This window comes from Trichechus manatus, unplaced genomic scaffold, assembly GCF_000243295.1.
Source record: "Trichechus manatus latirostris isolate Lorelei unplaced genomic scaffold, TriManLat1.0 scaffold00188, whole genome shotgun sequence".
Lineage (NCBI taxonomy): Eukaryota > Metazoa > Chordata > Mammalia > Sirenia > Trichechidae > Trichechus > Trichechus manatus.
In genome coordinates, this window is record NW_004444124.1 from 4,933,278 (window position 1) to 4,950,573 (window position 17,296).

General features: G+C 37.7%; 1 protein-coding gene across 4 annotated transcripts in view; it reads right to left on the reverse strand.

Moving 5' to 3' along the window:
• RIPK1 (receptor interacting serine/threonine kinase 1) overlaps positions 1–17,296 on the reverse strand; it is a 50,306-nt gene that overhangs the window by 31,403 nt on the left and 1,607 nt on the right. For 2 of the 4 annotated variants that reach the window (XM_004387566.3, XM_023741740.1), the window contains exons 2-4: positions 4,958–5,176; positions 3,988–4,144; positions 564–701 (exon numbers count right to left, since the gene is read on the reverse strand). In XM_004387566.3, coding sequence (XP_004387623.1) covers positions 564–701; positions 3,988–4,144; positions 4,958–5,109 — 447 coding nt within the window. In that variant the 5' untranslated portion in view covers positions 5,110–5,176. Of the gene's footprint in view, positions 1–563; positions 702–3,987; positions 4,145–4,957; positions 5,177–10,018; positions 11,048–16,299; positions 16,316–17,296 lie in introns of those variants that run through there. The other 2 variants (XM_023741738.1, XM_023741739.1) reach the window with 2 other exon arrangements.

Below are 17,296 nucleotides of genomic sequence, written 5' to 3' on the forward strand. Positions count from 1 at the left end.
CTACAACAGAAAGAGTTAAGAGTTTTCAAAAGGAAATTGGTAAAAAATATACATGGAAGTAAACAAATAAAAAATATAAATGCAGCCAACTTTCAAAGCAGAAGTTTTTTATGCCAAATGGCCAGCTTGCTGCTGATCCGACTCTTGGGCCATCTTTGAACACTAGGATTTTTCCACACACGCCCTCATGCTTCCCTCACTTCCTCATTCACACACATTTCCCGGGGAAAATGATGAGGCACATGACCCATTCCAAGGTGAAAAAGGCAACCCTTGAATGTCTGTATCTCAAAGTCTCTAACAGAGGAGGAAAAGAAAAAAGAAATCTAGTAAACATTCAATTCTACTCCTCCCAAAAAGACATAAGAATTACATCCTTACAGTTACTTCCCAACTCCATAAATTCTGTATCTTTCCAAGCCTTGGTAGAACCTTTCGGCATCACCATCACCAGTTATAAGCTGAGATACATCTTCCTTTATCATTTACCATCTACAAAATGGATTTACAGTGAAGAATTAAAATTACTCCAATCTTCTAGAAGCTTATAGACTGTGGTTTACCTTAATGTGAAAGTCATCATCAACGAGGATATTTTCAGGCTTCAGGTCCTTGTGTATCACACCTTCTCCATGTAAGTAGCACATTCCTTCAACAGTCTCCAAAATTATCCTTCCTTTTACAGAAAGGGGGATGCTGACCTAAAACAAGTGATATTAACTCTATGAAATGGGAAAGTAATCAAGCAGGCCAAAACAACTGTTTCATTAAAGAGTAACAGGGTCTGAACTCGAGGCTACATTTGCCAGATGCCCTTCTACCATGCTCTGCAGCACTGCTGTCAGTATAGAACAAGCCACCTTTTAAAGAGAGATTTCATTCCAGGGCCTCAGGGTATTTATGTTGTATCTTGTCAGTGTAAAAATTAAAATTCTATGCCATTCTGGCAACATATAAAAATGCTATAAAATTAAGCTCCTTGAGAATAAAACCATATATTACCATTACTATTTAGGATTGCATATTAGTACATAGTGTGGTACCTGAACAGTGGATCCTTGTTGAATGAATGGATAATTATATATACAAACATTCTTCATAGTGTATTAAAATGATGTGATTCCATATGTATATTAAATATGAGAACAATGCCATAGAAATGTGGATATGAAGTAAAGTTAAGAGAAAAAAGAAAATAAAACAATGTATTGACATTAATTCCAACCATGTAAAAATTAAGCTATGAGACATGATGTTAAAACTAGGCTGAACAAAGACTTCAGGGAATAGTTTCGGTTTAAAGTTTAAAGATTATCTCAGGGCAATAGTTTCAGGAGTTCAACCAGCCTCAGTGGCCCCAGAAAATATGGATTCCATCAAGAATTTGAAATTCTGTTCCAGCACATTTTCCCCCTTTTGATCAGGATTCTTCTATAGAATCTTTGATAAAAACATTCAGTAACGGTTTAACTTAAATAGTAAAGTATGTCTATCTTGAGCACTGTGCTGTTTTAAAGAATTATTTATGTGAAAACAAAGAGCAACTCAAAAGGTTGGATGAGAAGCTTAGGGAGGCAGTAAGTTTAAGTTAATGGTGGTGGAATAATTTGGGAAATGATAATGAGAATGGCTGCACAACTTAAAGTATACAATCAGTGTCACTGATTTGTATGTGTAGAAATTGCTGAAATAGTGTATCTTTTGCTACATATATTTTTACCAAAACAAACAACAACAACCAAAACACCTATGCTGAAGATAATTTATTATGTATTTAGTAATTTGGTATCAGATACTTCAGGTCTTTGTATAGTCTCAGCTCACCTTTACTACTGTACTCCAGTTATATGAACATCAGTGTTAGGAAACAATTCCAGTTTCTATTATAGTGATTAAACAAAACATTAGTTTTGTTTAACACTGAAATGTATATATTTATATGTGTGTGTATATATGTATATGTGTATACGTATATATGTACATATACAAATATATACACATATATATTTATACATATGGAGCCCTGGTGGCACAGTGGTTAAGAGCTCAGCTGCTAACCAAAAGGTCAGTAGTTTGAATCCACCAACTGCTTCTTAGAAACCCTATGGGGCAGTTTTACTCTGTTCTATAGGTTCGCTATGAGTTGCAATTGACTCCACGGCAATAGTTTTTGGTATACACATACACACAGCCCCCAGTTTACAAACAGGCTGCTTCCTAAAAATTTATGTATATGTATACATACATATTGGTTGTCTGTAAACAGAAAAAAATTTAAATGATGGAAGTTAGACTCCCATGTCAACCCCCAAACCATATTTAACTCATAATGTAGCTGAACTGCAGTATTAAAAGCCTGATTACTACTGTACAAAATAGCAGAAGAGATTCTTTCCCGTCTTCCTTAGTATACACTTGGATTTAGGAAAATATTCTAAGCAAGTAAAGTTGGTTATCCTCCCACCCTCTTTCTGTATTGTCCTCCTGACTTTCTTTCTCTGCCCCACTGGTGTTCCTTAGGTTACCCTAATCCTGTAGGATGCTTCATGCCCCAACTGACTTCACTGCCAGTCACAATGGCTACTTACTGCATGCAATTAATACCATCTGGTTTTGGGGAGGAGAGCAATCTGATCAAATTACAATATAATGTGTATAAGTGGTCACCTTTTATCTTTCCCACAAGTGTCTGCATTTCTGAGAGATGTCTGTTGACAAAAAAGAATTGACATAGCCTGGGGCAGCTGTAGGAGCCCTGGTAGCACAGTGGTTAAAGCACCTGGCTGCTAACTGAAAGGTCAGTGGTTCGAACCCACTAGCCACTCTGTGGGAGAAAGATGTGGCAGTCTGCTTCTGTACAGCCTTGGAAACCCTATGGGGCAGTTCTACTCTGTCCTTTGGGGTCTCTAGGAGTTGGAATCGACTTGATGACAATGGGTTTGGTTTTTTTGGTTTACCAGGCAGCTGTGGGGTGGAGGGGGAGAAGATGGGAAAAAGAGGACTATTTGCCATAAAGGCAGTCATATCCCACCATTCCTCACAGGGATCTGGGCAATCTATGCTCTGGGCAAACCCAGTTATTTGCAGTTTGCAAAATGTGGCAACTCATTCATTTGGACAGGCCATTCTTTCTGCCTGAAATACTTATCCCTTGATTCTCTCCTTCAAAACTTCTCCATGTCCTTCAAACCTCACACGTCCTCTCCTGGAAGCCTTTCCTGTCTGCCCCAGCTAGGGCAGGCGCCTCTCCTCTGCTCCCATAGCACACTGCAAGTCTGTCTACCAAAACACCTTCCTAACGCACCTCCATTTACCTGTCTGCCTCCTGTTACTTGTCAGTGTTATACTTGCTACTGATTCTTGAACAACTAGCACAAGACCTTGCTCTTAATGGGTGCATAAACCTAAAAAAAAATAAGTTTTAAAAATATTTGGTTTTGATAAACAATTTTTAGGTACCTGTGTTAAATCATATCCAGTGTTATTGCCTGTAATTTTCTATATTTAACCTAAAATAAATGTTCCTTAAATGGTATCAGTATGTAATCACTAACATTCCTTCTTCTCTTACAGTAAGTCATATAATTATAGTATGCATGCTTTAACTACTCAATCAATTTGTAACTGTTATCCATTATGTATATACCCCACATCAGAACATGTACTTCATGAAGACAGGGCCTATCTCTGAACTGTGGACCTTAGAGTGGCTGAAAGGATTGTAAAAAGACAACTGCAGTACTAAGTGAGTGATACAGACAGCTATCTGCAGGAATTGATAGGTGACAGAGCACCTCTGGACAGGGAAAGTCAAGGAAGATTTAACGAGGGACTGACTTCAGAAAATCCTAAATATCTAGCAATTTACAAACATATTATTTCACTTATTTCACTTCAGTAAGCTACAAAAGATTACCACACTGATAACCATAATCAACAACCAGCAGCCACGTCAGTGTCTATGAAGTGTGCATCAGAGTTCTCTACCTCCCCTTTCAGCACTTGCATCAGGTTTCCCTTCTCCATGTACTCCATCACGAGAGAGTAGTTGCCATCCTCAATAATGACGCCCAGCAGCTTCACCACTCGATTATGGTTCAGTCTGTGCATCATCTTCCCCTCCTCAAGAAGGGACTCATTGTATCTGTAGGAAGGAAAAGTGCTGGGTAAACATGGGCAGAGGTAGGCCCTTCTCCCTCAGCACACCCCGAAAACTCTGTATACACCTCCAACCCATCACATCTCACATGTTTTTAATTACTTGTGTATGATTCATCTCTTCCAGGGACAGCCTACAAGCTTTAGAAGGCCGGGCAATTTCTCGTTCATCTTTGTATTCCCACTTTCCAATGGGTATTCAATAAACATTAAATCAATGCACAAATGAATGAAAAGTAAATACGTAGCAACAATGTCACATTAAAAAAAAGAGATTATATTGGACAGTATAGAAAAAAAAAATGCAGCCACTCTCATAACCAACTTGACAAGAAGAGGGAGAACTAAAACTATGCCACCAGTTGCTTTCAAAGCGAAGGTTCTTTGAACCTCTAACGAATCACCTTTATTATCATAGTTAAGGCTGGTGTCCTCACCAAAAATGTGAAACAAACAAATAAGGCCTATTTTCAGTGATCCTTCTTATTTTATTCTCATTGCCTCCCTCATCACCCTTTATTTCTTTTCCCTTCATTTTTCTTCTGTTATTTACTGGCTGTGAGCTTCACTAGCCACCAGCCTCAGAATCCTCCTGTGTAACACAGGGTTAATAATAATAACCACTTGCAGGGCTACTGTTCCACCTGACATAAAGGCCATGTACTGAGATATAAACCACATCTGTCTCACTCTCAAGCCTGCACTACCCTTACTCACTACACTGTCCCACACCTCCACAACGATTACTCTCTGGGGCAATCCCTCAATTTGTCCCACCCCACCTGTGCTCCCAACTCACTCGGTGCGCTTGGGCCCTGTGTATACGTTTTTCAGTATCACAAGTCCATGGAGTCTGTGACAGCATAGAGACACTTTTCCGAAGCCCCCACTGTCTAGGTGCGCTGTTTGCAGGAAGTCAGTAGATTTCATCTTAATGTCATCCAAGGACATGTCTGGTTGCTTTCTGAATGCTAAGAATGCCCCAAACTATAGCACTTTCACCCCTCAGAGCAGTGCCCTGTAAAGAAAACAGAGAAGACATCTCAGTGCAAAATATCATCATTCAAAACACTCTTGAAAAGTTCTACCCGGTGCCTGGTGTGCCTTTATTGTTGGAGGACAGACTTAAGAGTTTCTAAGATGAGCTATTTTTCATATTCCTAAGAATCACAGATCATAATTTTTATTCCTTAGAAGGAGAATATCACTTATTTCTGGCAACATGGAGGACTGGAAAACTAAAAAAACTTCCTGCTACAAAACACCTATAATATATGTTGGATAAAACATTACAAACATCCTTTCAAATACATAGGTGAGCTCACTAGAAAGCAAAAGAAATCCAGGGACCATAAACAAACAGGGTATGCACTGGAAGTGGGGCAGAAATCCATATGACAGCCATGTGGGGCACTGTCAATCTCATCCTCCACATGGTGGGTTTTAAAGCCCTGTCTGGGACAGAACCTGAGGTTCAGAGCATGCAAGAAAACAGGGTTGGAATTAAACTCCCTACCTCCTTAACATAACCCTCCTCAATGCGCTGCCCCCTAAAGTAAAGAACGGATTCAAGAAAAGTAGCCCACTAGCAAAGAAAATTGTTTTGTATATAGTGGAATTGAGAAAGTCATACACATGCTCAGGGAAAAATGCACGCAAAGAAAATACCTAAGACCCTACAGTTTCACCTCAGGCTGATCTCTAAGTGTACTGCAAGCCAGCCTAAGTGTTGAAGGAAGTCCCCAACACAGAACAAATTGAAAAGACTGGGAGAGATGGGTTCTCCTCTCCCTGGAGTACAAGGTAGTCTGTTTCAAAACACTAGCTGGGCATGGGTGTTTTGAGTCCTCAGTGTTCACACAAGTCTAGGAGGGCAGTTAACGCAAAAATAGTTAAGGGAGGTCACTAAACAAACAGACTATTAGAGCCTTTATCAATTAAAAACAAAATTCCAAACCTGGGGGAAAGGGAAAATCTGAGTTAGAACTAAAATATTATAATATTCAAATATCCTGATTTTAACAGAAAATCACAAAGCATACAAAGAATCAGAAAAGAAGAGCACATTCAAAAGAACAAAATAAAATGACAAACCATCTCTGTGGAATCCCAGATAATGAACAGATTAGAAGACTTTAAAACAACAGCATTAAATATCCTCAAATACTAAACAGAAACACAGACAAAGAATTAAAGGAAATCAGGAAAAGAATACATGAACAAAACAAGAATATCAGTAAAGAGGCCGACACTAAAAGGAACCAAACAGAATTACTGGAGCTGAAAATACAATAACTTAAATGAAGAATTCACTGGAGGTGATCAACAGCAGATTTGAGGTGGCAGAAGAAAGAATTAGCCAACCAGAAGACAGAACAAATGAAATTATTGAGTCTGAGGAGCAAAAAAGAATGAAGAAAAGAGAACAGAGCCTAAGGAACTTGTGCAACACCATCAAACAAACCAACATATGCACTATGGGAGTCCCAGAAAGAGAAGAAAGAAAAAGGGACAGAAAGAACATTTGAAGAAACAACGGCAGAAAACTTCCCAAATTTGATAAAAGACATGAATCTACACATTCTAAAAGCTCAACAAACTCCAAGTAGGATGAACTCAAAGAAATACAGACCAAGAAATGTTAGAATCTTTCAAAAAACAAAGATAAAGAGAGAATCCTGAAAGCAGCAAGAAAGAAGTGAATTATCATATACAAGGGATCCTCAATAAAATTAAATGATGGCTTCTCCTCACAAACCAGTAGAATGAAATTCTTAAAGTGCTGAAGAAAAGAACTGTCAGCAAAGAATTCTGTATCTGGCAAAACTGTCCTTCAAAGATGAGGTCAAAATCAAGACATTCCCAGATAAACAAAAGGTAAGGGAGTTTGCTATGGCTAGACCTGCCCTGCAACAAATGCTAAAGGGAATCCTCCAGAATGAAATGAAAAACAATGACTCACAGCCATATAAAGAAAAAAAAAAAAATTCCAGTAAAGGTAATTTGACGAATATAAGAGCCAGCTTTTGGTCTGTAACTCTAGTTGTTACGTCCAACATGATTTAAAATGATAAATGCATAAAATAATAATAAATTTGTTATCAGGCACATAATGTATAAAGATGTAATTTCTGATAACAACAACATAGATAGGGAAGAAGCAGTTTAGGAATAGAGTGTTTGTATGTTATTGAAATTAAGTTGGTATCAATTTAAATTAGATTGTTATAAACTTAGGGTAAGTGTAAAACCCATGGTAACAACAAAGAAAATGTCAAAAATATATATACAAAAGGAAAAGGAAGATCAAGAGGGTTCACTACAAAAAATCAACTAAACACAAAAGAAGGAAATGAAGATCAAAAAAGGTATAAGACTCACAAGCAACAAACAGCAAAATGGTACAAATCCTTCCATATCAGTAATTACTTTAAATGTAAATGGATTAAACTCTTCAATCAAAAGGCAGAGGTTGGCAGAATGGATTAAAAAAACATGATCCATTTACATGTCATCTACAAGAGACACACCATGGGCCCAAAGACACAAATATGCTGACAGAGAAAGGATGAAAAAAAATCCCATGCACAAAGTAACCAAAAGAGAGCTGGACTGGCTCTATTGATACCATACAAAATAGACTTTAAATCAAACTGTTACAAAAGTTAAAGAAGAGCATTATATAAAGATAAAAAGGTCAATTCATCAAGGAGATATAACAATTATAAATATATATGTACCTAACATCAGAGCTCCCAAAATATTTGAAGCAAACATTGACAAAATTGAAGGGAGAATACACCTACTCCTCATTTATTGACTATCTCGTTATCCGACATTTCGTATTTATGTCAATAGTAAAAAATCTACTATCCAACTATTTTACATACATCTGGCAGTAACCAATGCCTAGGTGCAAGGAGAGAGTAACTCTGGCTGTGATGGTTAAGGTTATGTGTCAACTTGACTGGGCCATGATTCTCAGTGGTTTGGCAGTTCTGTAATGATGTAATTTGGCAGTTATATAATGAAGTAATTTGGCAGTTATGTAATGATGTAGTTTGACAGTTATGCAGTGATGTAATTTGGAAGTTATGTAGTAAGTATTCATCCTCCATTTTATAATGTGATATGTTCATCCTACATTTCTGCATAATGCCGACTTTCATACAATGACTTGGTCTTTGGAACCTAACTATATCTATAAGTGAGCAGTGGGTATAGACAGTTCTACAACAATAGGTGAAAATTTCAGTAAACTACTCTCAATAAAGGATAAAACATCTAGATAGAAGATCAATAAAGAAATGGAGGATTTGAACAACTCTATAAACCAACTAGACCTAACAGACATGTACAGAACACTCCACCCCAAAAAAGCACAATACATATTCTTCTCCAGTGCACATGGACCATTCCTCAGGACAGACCATATTCTGGGTCATAAACAGGTCTCATAAATTTAAAAAGATTGAAAACATACAAAGTATCTTCTCTGACTACAATGGAACAAAACAAGACATCAACAACAAAAGTAAAACCGGAAATTACACAACTATGTGGAAATTAAACAACATACCATAAACAACCAATGGGTAAAGGAAAAATCAAAAAGATAACTGAAAATACTTAGAGATAAATGAAAATGAGAGCACATACCAAAACTTATGGTATGCAACAAAGGCAGTGCTCAGAGGAAAATTTATAGCAGCAAACACCTACATTAAAAAAGAAGATACCAAATTAACAGCCTAAGTTTACAACTTGAGGAACTATAAAAACAAGGGCAAACTAAGTCTCAAGTTACCAGAGGGAAGGAAATAATAAAGACCAGAGCAGAGATAAATGAAATAGAGAACAGAAAAACAACAGAGAGTACCAATGAAACCAGAAGCTTTTTTTTTTTTTTTTTTTTAAGATCAATAAAATTGGCAAAGGTTTAGCTAGACTGTGTTCTCTGGGTAGTGCAAATGGTTTGCTCTTGGCTACTAACCTAAAGGATAGTGGCTGAACCTACCCAGCAGTGCTGCAAAAGAAAGGCCTAGAGATTTTCTTCCGTAAAGATTACAGCCAAGAAAACCCCAGGAAGCAGTTCCACTCTGTAATACATGAGGTCACCACAAGTCGGAATCAACTTGAAGGCAACGTTTTTGGCTTTTGGTTTTAGCTAGGCTAATGGAAAAAGAGAGAGAAGATGCAAATAACTAAAATAAGAAATGAAATTGGGAACATTACAACTGACCCCAAAGAAATATAAGGATGATAAGATAGTTCTATGAACAACTGCATGCCAACAAATTAGATAACCTAGAAACACACAAACTACTTAGATTGACTCAGGAAGAAATAGAAAATCTCAGTAGGTCCATAACAAGTGAAGAGGTTGAATCAGTAATCAATAACCCACCCCCTCAAAGAAGTCCTGGATCAGATGGTTATGCTGGGGAATTCTACTATACATTTAAAGAAAAATCAACACCAATCCTTCTCAAACTCTTCCCAAAAAGAGAGAGAGGAGAGAACACTTCCTAAATCATTTTATGAGGTGAGCATTACCCTGACACCAAAGGCAATGCACTAGAAGAAAAGAAAACTACAGATCAATATACCTTATGGACACAAATGCAAAAACTCTCAACAACAAACTAGCAAACTGAATCCAGTAGCATAGTAAAAGGATTATACACCATGCCCAAGTGGAATTTATCCCAGGAATGCAAGGATGGTTCAACATAAGAAAATCAATCAACGTAATCCATCACATAAATAAAAGGAAAGAAAAGAACCACATGACCATATCAATTGACCCAAAAAAGGCATTTGACCAAATCCAACACCATTTCATGATAAAAACACTCACCAAACTAGGAATAGAGAAGGAATTCCTCAACACAATAAAATTGTCTATGAAAGCCCCACAGCAAACATCACACTCAGTGGAGAAAACTGAAGGCTTTCCCCCTAAAATCAAGAACAAGACAGAGATGCATACTTTCAGCACTGCTATTTAACATTATACTAGAATTTCTAGTCAAAGCAATCAGGCAAGAAAAATAAATTTAAATTAAAGAAAAATTAAATTAAAGGTATGTCACATCTTTCGCCCATGGAGGCACTGGTGGTTTCAAACTGCCAACCCTTTGGTTAGCAGTGGATCGTTTAAACACTGTGCCACCAGGGCTCCAAAATTTAAAAGGAAAAAGTAAAATTGTATCTACTTGCAAATGATGTGATCCTATATATAGTAAATCCCAAATAATCTACAACAGCTAATAAATAAATTCAGCAAAGTCACAGGGTACAGGATAAACACTCAAAATCAGTTGTGTTTTTATAACTAGCAATGAACAATATGAAAAGGAAATTAAGAAAACAACTTCATTTACTAAAGCATCTAAAATAAAATACCTAGGAATAAATATAACCAAGAAGGTGAAACACTTATACATTTGAAAACTGTAAAACATTGCTGAAATTAAAGAAGACTTAAATAAATGAAAGGACATCCTATGTTCATGGATTGGAGGACTTAATATTGTTAAGATGTCAGTACCACTCAAAGCCTTATTCAACACAATCCTTATCAAAATCCAAACAATCTTTATTGAATAAATGAAAAAACTGATCCTCAAATTGATATGGAATTGTAAGGTGCCCCAAATAGCTAAAAAATCTTTAAAAAAAAAAAAAAATGAATGAAGTAAGAGGACTCACATGCCCTGATTACAAAACATACGGTAAACCCACAATAATGAAAGTGTGGTACTGGTATGTCTTAGGCTGAGTTCTCTAGAGAAACAAAGCCAGTGAAGTGTATACACACATACACACACACACAGAGATTTATATCAAGGAAATGGCACATGCGGTTGTAGAGGGTGGAAAGTCCAAAGTCTGTGGGTCAGGCTGGAGGCTTCTTCTGACTCACGTAGCTGCAGGGGCTGGCGAACCCAAGATTGGCAGGTCACACAGCAGGCATCTAGCTCACTGGCTGTGGAGGCTGACAAATCCCAAGGTCAGCAAGTAAGAATGGCAGGCTGCTGTTCACAGGCTGCGAAGGCTGATGAATCCCAAGATCAGCAGGTAAGCTGCTGGCTCAAGTCCCAAGTACCAGAGGTCAGATGAACATGAGCCAGCTACAGGATCCAGAGAGAGCAAAAGCTGGCAAGCTTTTCCAGAAAGTCCACCTATATTGGATGCAGGCCACACCCTGAAGGAAACTCCCTTTCACCTGATTGGTTGCTCATAACAGATCTAATCACAGAGGTGATTACATTATTATATAGCTGCCAAACTACATCATAACTGCAAAACCACTGAAAATCACGGCCCAGCCAAGCTGACACACATCACATGGTGTAAGGATACATATAGATCAATGGAATAGGGTTGAGAATCCAGAAACAAACCCATATACCTATGGCCAAGTAATTTTCAATAAGGGTATCAAATCCATTCAAGGGGGAAAGAATAGTTTACTTGCTAAATGGTGCTGGGATCTTCACAAGCAAAAGAATGAAGCTGGGCCCATACCTCACACCATATTCAAAAATTAACTCAAAATGTATTAAAGACCTAAATATAAGACTAAAACCATAAAACTTGTAGAAGAAAACATAAGGGTTTAAGCTTTAGCTTTGGAACCTAGTTTTTGACAATGGATTCTTAGCTATGACACCAAAAGCACAAGCAACAAAAGACAAAACAGATAAATTGGACTTCATCAAAATTAAAAACTTCCGTACATCAAAGGATTTTATCAACAAGGTGAAGAGACAATCTACAGAATGACAGTGGAAAGAACACAGGCTTATCTCCTCTGACTTTGGTCTCTGGCTCTGTAGTTCATTAGCTCTGTGACCTTGGGTAATTCATTTAAACCTCAATTTCCTCATCTGCAAAAGGAAACAATAGTGGCTGTCTCATGAGGCTATGTGTAAGGATTATATGAGGAAAAAAAAAAAATGAAATCATTTTTGTTGCCTGCTTTATAGCTCTGTCTGTGACTGGCCCTGCATCCACTCCTAAACCCCATTTATGCACATTCTGGTTTTGAGAACTGGGCCTTGAGAACGCATCTCAGGTTACTCGCTACTCTGCTCTGCAGTTCTCTACTGATCGATTCGTGTGAGAATAAGACAGACAGACAGAAGACTGCAGAAAAGACATAACATTTGTTTTGTTGTTAGGTGCTGTCAAGTCAATTCTGACTCACAGCAACCCCATGAGACAGAGTAGAACTGCCCCATAGACTTTTCTTGGCTGTAATCTTTACAGGAGCAGATCTCCAGGTCTTTCTCCTGCAGAGCCCTGGGTAGTTTTGAACTGCCAACCTTTCAGTAAGCAGCCGAGCATTTAACTGTTGCACCATCAGGGCTCCTTCTTCACTTACTATAGATTCTTTGGAGCATACAGAACGGTAAAGTCTTCCTCACCTCATGAGGGTAGTATGTCCCCCACCCCCGCTCCACAACCCTTACAGGGCACATTCTTCTCCCAACCTCTTGCCTGGCTAAATGTTGCTCATCCTTCAGGTCTCAGCAGAATGTCATTTCCTTGGGAAAGCCATCCTTGAGATTCCCATTAGACATTTTCACAGTGCCTGTAGTTCTCCCTTGAAACGGTTAAGACAGCTGTCATTTGGTAGTTATTTCTAATGAGCTCACAAATGGCAGGAAACGTATCTGGCTTGTGCACACTGTCACTATTTAATTGTCCAAAAACAATGTAGCTAAATGAATTCTAGAACATCCATAAGACAGAATATTACATTAAAAAAAAAAACACACAAAAGAAAAACACTGCCATCAAGTTAATTCCAACTCACAGTGACCCTAAAGGACAGAGTAGAACTGACCCATAGGGTTTCCAAGGCTGTAAATCTTTACAGAAGCAGATTGTCACATCTTTCTCCTGCAGAGCGGCTGGCGGGTTCAAACCTCTGACCTGTCAGTTAGCAGCCAAGTGCTTTAACCACTGTACCACCATTCAGAATTGTTTTCACCATTCAGAATTGTTTTCAAAGAATAAGTCTGTAAAAATAAAAAAAAGTTTCTCTCTCTATATATATAGAAATACATACAAAAAAAAGTCATAAAGAAAAACACGAAAATGTTAGCAAAGATTATATCTGGATGGTAGAGTGATATAATAACTTCTTCACACTTTTACCACATCTTCCAAAATTTTCTACAATAAACACAAATTACATTTATAATAAAAAACAGTATTTTTCTAAAAGGATAATTCCTTGACTCGGTAGTTCTTTACTCTGAGGAATCAAATCAGATAAAGATTAGGTACAAGGAAGTTTCCAGAAGAGCAAAAAGCACATTAGGAAATCTGCATGTACAGAGAGAGATGATGCAATACATTATAGCCATCTATACCCTGAAATAAACCTAGAGGTTTTAAAAAATGATGTTGTATCAGACTATTCAGTTCACAGAGTAAAGAAACAAAAAGGAATTGTGTCATGCCCAGAAACATGCTCTTTCGAAGAAGAGTTGACCTTAATGACGTGGATGGCGTAAAGCTTTTGGGACCTTCATCTGCCGATATGGCATGACTCAAAATGAGAAGAAACAGCTGCAAATATCCATTAATAACTGGAACATGGAACGTATGAAGTATGAATCTAAGAAAATTGGAAGTCATCAAATAACAAAATGGAATGCATAAAAATCGATATCCTAGGCATTAGTGGGCTGAAATGGACTGGTATTGGCCATTGTGAGTCAGACAATCATATGGTCTACTATACTGGGAATGACAAATTGAAGAAGAATAGTGTCGCATTCATCATCAAAAAGAACATTTCAAAATCTATCCTGAAGCACAACGCTGTCAGTGTTATACGAGTACTGGAAAGACCAGTTAATACGACTATTATTCAAATTTATGCACCAAAGACTAATGCCAAAGGTGAGGAAATTGAAGATTTTTACCAACTTCTGCAGTCTGAAATTGATCAAACACGCAATCAAGATGCATTGATAATTACTGGTGATAGGAATGCAAAAGTTGGAAACAAAGAAGGATTTTTAGTTGGAAAATATGGCCTTGGTGATAGAAATGATATCTGAGATCACATGATAGAATTCTGCAAGACCAACAACTTGTTCATTTGCAAATACCGTTTTTCAACAACATAAACAGTGACTATACACATGAACCTCACTGGATAGAAAACACAGGAATCAAACTGACTACATCTGTGGAAAGAGGCGACAGAGTAGCTCAATATCATCAGTCAGAACTAGACCAGAGGTCGACTGTGGAAAAGACCATCAATTGCTCATATCTAAGTTTAAGTTGAAGCTGAAGAAAATTAAAACAAGTGCACGAGAACCAAAATACGGCCTTGAGTATATCCCACCTGGATCTGGAGACCACCTCAAGAACAGATTTGACGCACTGAACACTAATAACTGAAGACCAGATGAGTTGTGGGACATCATACATGAAGAAAGATAAAGGTCATTAAAAAGACAAGAAAGAAAGAAAAGATCAAAACAGATGTCAGAAGAGACTCTGAGAGCTGCTCTTGAACACAGAGTAAATAAAGCAAATGGAAGAAATGATGAAGTGACAGAGCTGAATGGAAGATTTCAAAGGGTGGCTCGATAAGACAAAGTAAAGTATTATAATGAAATGTGCAAAGACCTGGAGTTAGAAAACCAAAACGGAAGAACACACTTGGCATTTCTCAAGCTGAAAGAACTGAAGAAAAAATTCAAGCCTCTAGTTGCAATACTGAAGGATTCTATGGGCAAGATATTGAACAACGCAGGAAGCATCAAAAGAAGATGGAACACATGGAGTCACTATACCAAAAAGAATTGGTCAATGTTCAACCATTTCAGGAGGCAGCATATGATGAAGAACTGATGTTACTGAAGGAAGAAGTCCAAGTCTCACTGAAGGCATTTGCGAAAAACAAGGCTCCAGGAATTGACGGAATACCAGTTGAGATGTGTCAACAAACAGATGCAGCGCTGGAGGAGCTCATTCATCTACACCAAGAAATTTGGAAGACAGCTACCTGGCCAACTGACTGGAAGAGATCCATATCTGCACCCATTCCAAAGAAAGGTGATCCAACAGAATGCGGAAATTATCGAACAATAGCGTTAATGTCATACACAAGTAAAATTTTGCTGAAGATAATTCAAAAACGGTTGCAGCAGTACATCGACAGGGAACTGCCAGAAATTCAAGCTGGAATCAAAAGAGGACGTGGAATGAGGGATATCACTGCTGATGTCAGACGGATCCTGGCTGAAAGCAGAGAATACCAGAAAGATGTTTCTCTGTATTTTACTATGTAAAGGCATTCAACTGTGTGGATTGTAACAAATTATGTATAACATTGTAAAGAATGGGAATTCCAGAACACTTAATTGTGCCCACGCGGAACCTCCACGTACACCAAGAGGCAGTTATTCAAACAGAACAAGGGGATACTGTGTGGTTTAAAATCAGGAAAGGTGTGGGTCAGGGTTGTATCCTTTCACCATACTTATTCAATCGGTATGCTGTGCAAATAAACCTGCAATATGCAAATCACACAACCTTGCTTGCTGAAAGCGAGGAGGACTTGAAGCACTTATTGCTGAAAGATCAAAGACTACAGCCTTCAGTATGGGTTACACCTCAACATAAAGAAAACAAAAATCCTCACAACGGGACCAATAAGCAACAGCATGATAAATGGAGAAAAGACTGACGTTTTCAAGGATTTCATTTTACTTGGATCCACAATGTCCATGGAAGCAGCAGTCAAAAAAATCAAACATACTGCATTGGGCAAATCTCCTGCAAAAGACCTCTTCAAAGTGTTTAATGAGGGATACCCAAGAGACACAAAAACACTAACTGCAGGCAGGCAAAGAAAAGTGTTATCAAGAATAATGAGTGAAGGCACACTGGCTTGTTATAACTTGTTATCATAACAAATTTCAACTAATGATATAACTGTGTCCACTTTAATGGAATCTGTTAGTGTTTCTGCATAATGATTGTTATGCAAATGGATGTTAATTTTCTTTCCCATTGAAATTAATGAAAAATTCCAAAAAATTTCACAAATTACTTCCTAATGCAAGGGGCAAGGCAAAATACCAAAAGATTCATACTTACCTTTTAGTGGTCAGTCAATTTTTTAGCTTACTTTATTTTTCCCCATTTTTCAACGATGACCCTATACAATGAAAGTGTGATAGACAACGTTGGTTGCCTACCTACATGCCATTGACCCCCTTCTTCCTTATTAACAGAACCTGATTTTACTCAGGTATCCAACACGACCAAAAGACTTCTCTAAGGTTTAACAGCCTCATGCTTAACCCAAGATGAACAGGAACTCTAAGCAAGGAAGCGCCAAATGATCAGTAAGACAGTGAAACTGAAAGACTTTATATCAATTATCCCATCATGACCCAGTGAAATAAGTTTTATTATCATCACTCTTAACTGACAAATGAGTAATCTAAGACTTGGAGTTAAATCATTCACCAGGTTCACCTAAAATGGCCAATCTGGAATCAAACCTTTATCCCTTCACTCAAATTTCCATTATCCATCCTCTAACAGGTGCTGCTTCTCTGGATCACAAATAATAATCTGTCTTTGGAAATATCCAGATGCAAAGACCCAATGTGACATCCTTGCTCACCTATATTAAATGAATATGTTATAGTCAGAAACATGTGGAATGCATAGACTAAATTTTAAAAACATGAAAAGACATGGTTCAAAACTCAATATTCTACATGTTAAAATAACCAGTTGTCATTACGTTGACTCTGACTCACGGTGACCCCATGTACCTTAGAGTAGAACTGTGTTTTCAATAGCTGATTTTCAGAAGATCAGACCTTTCTTCCGGGTGACTCTGGGTGGACCTTTTTGGTTAGCAGCCAAGCTCATTAACCATTTGCACCACTCAGGGGCTCCACAGGTTAATATACGGTCAATCACTTTTGCCAGAACAAAATATCCAACCAAAGCATGGGAAGCTAGATTTTTTTTTTCATGTTTCCGGATCGTATCAGTGGTGTTAACATGTTATGGATTAATAAACCCAAAATAGTAGCTCACCCAGTTTGGAAGTTGATAGTTTGGGAATTTTTCTTAA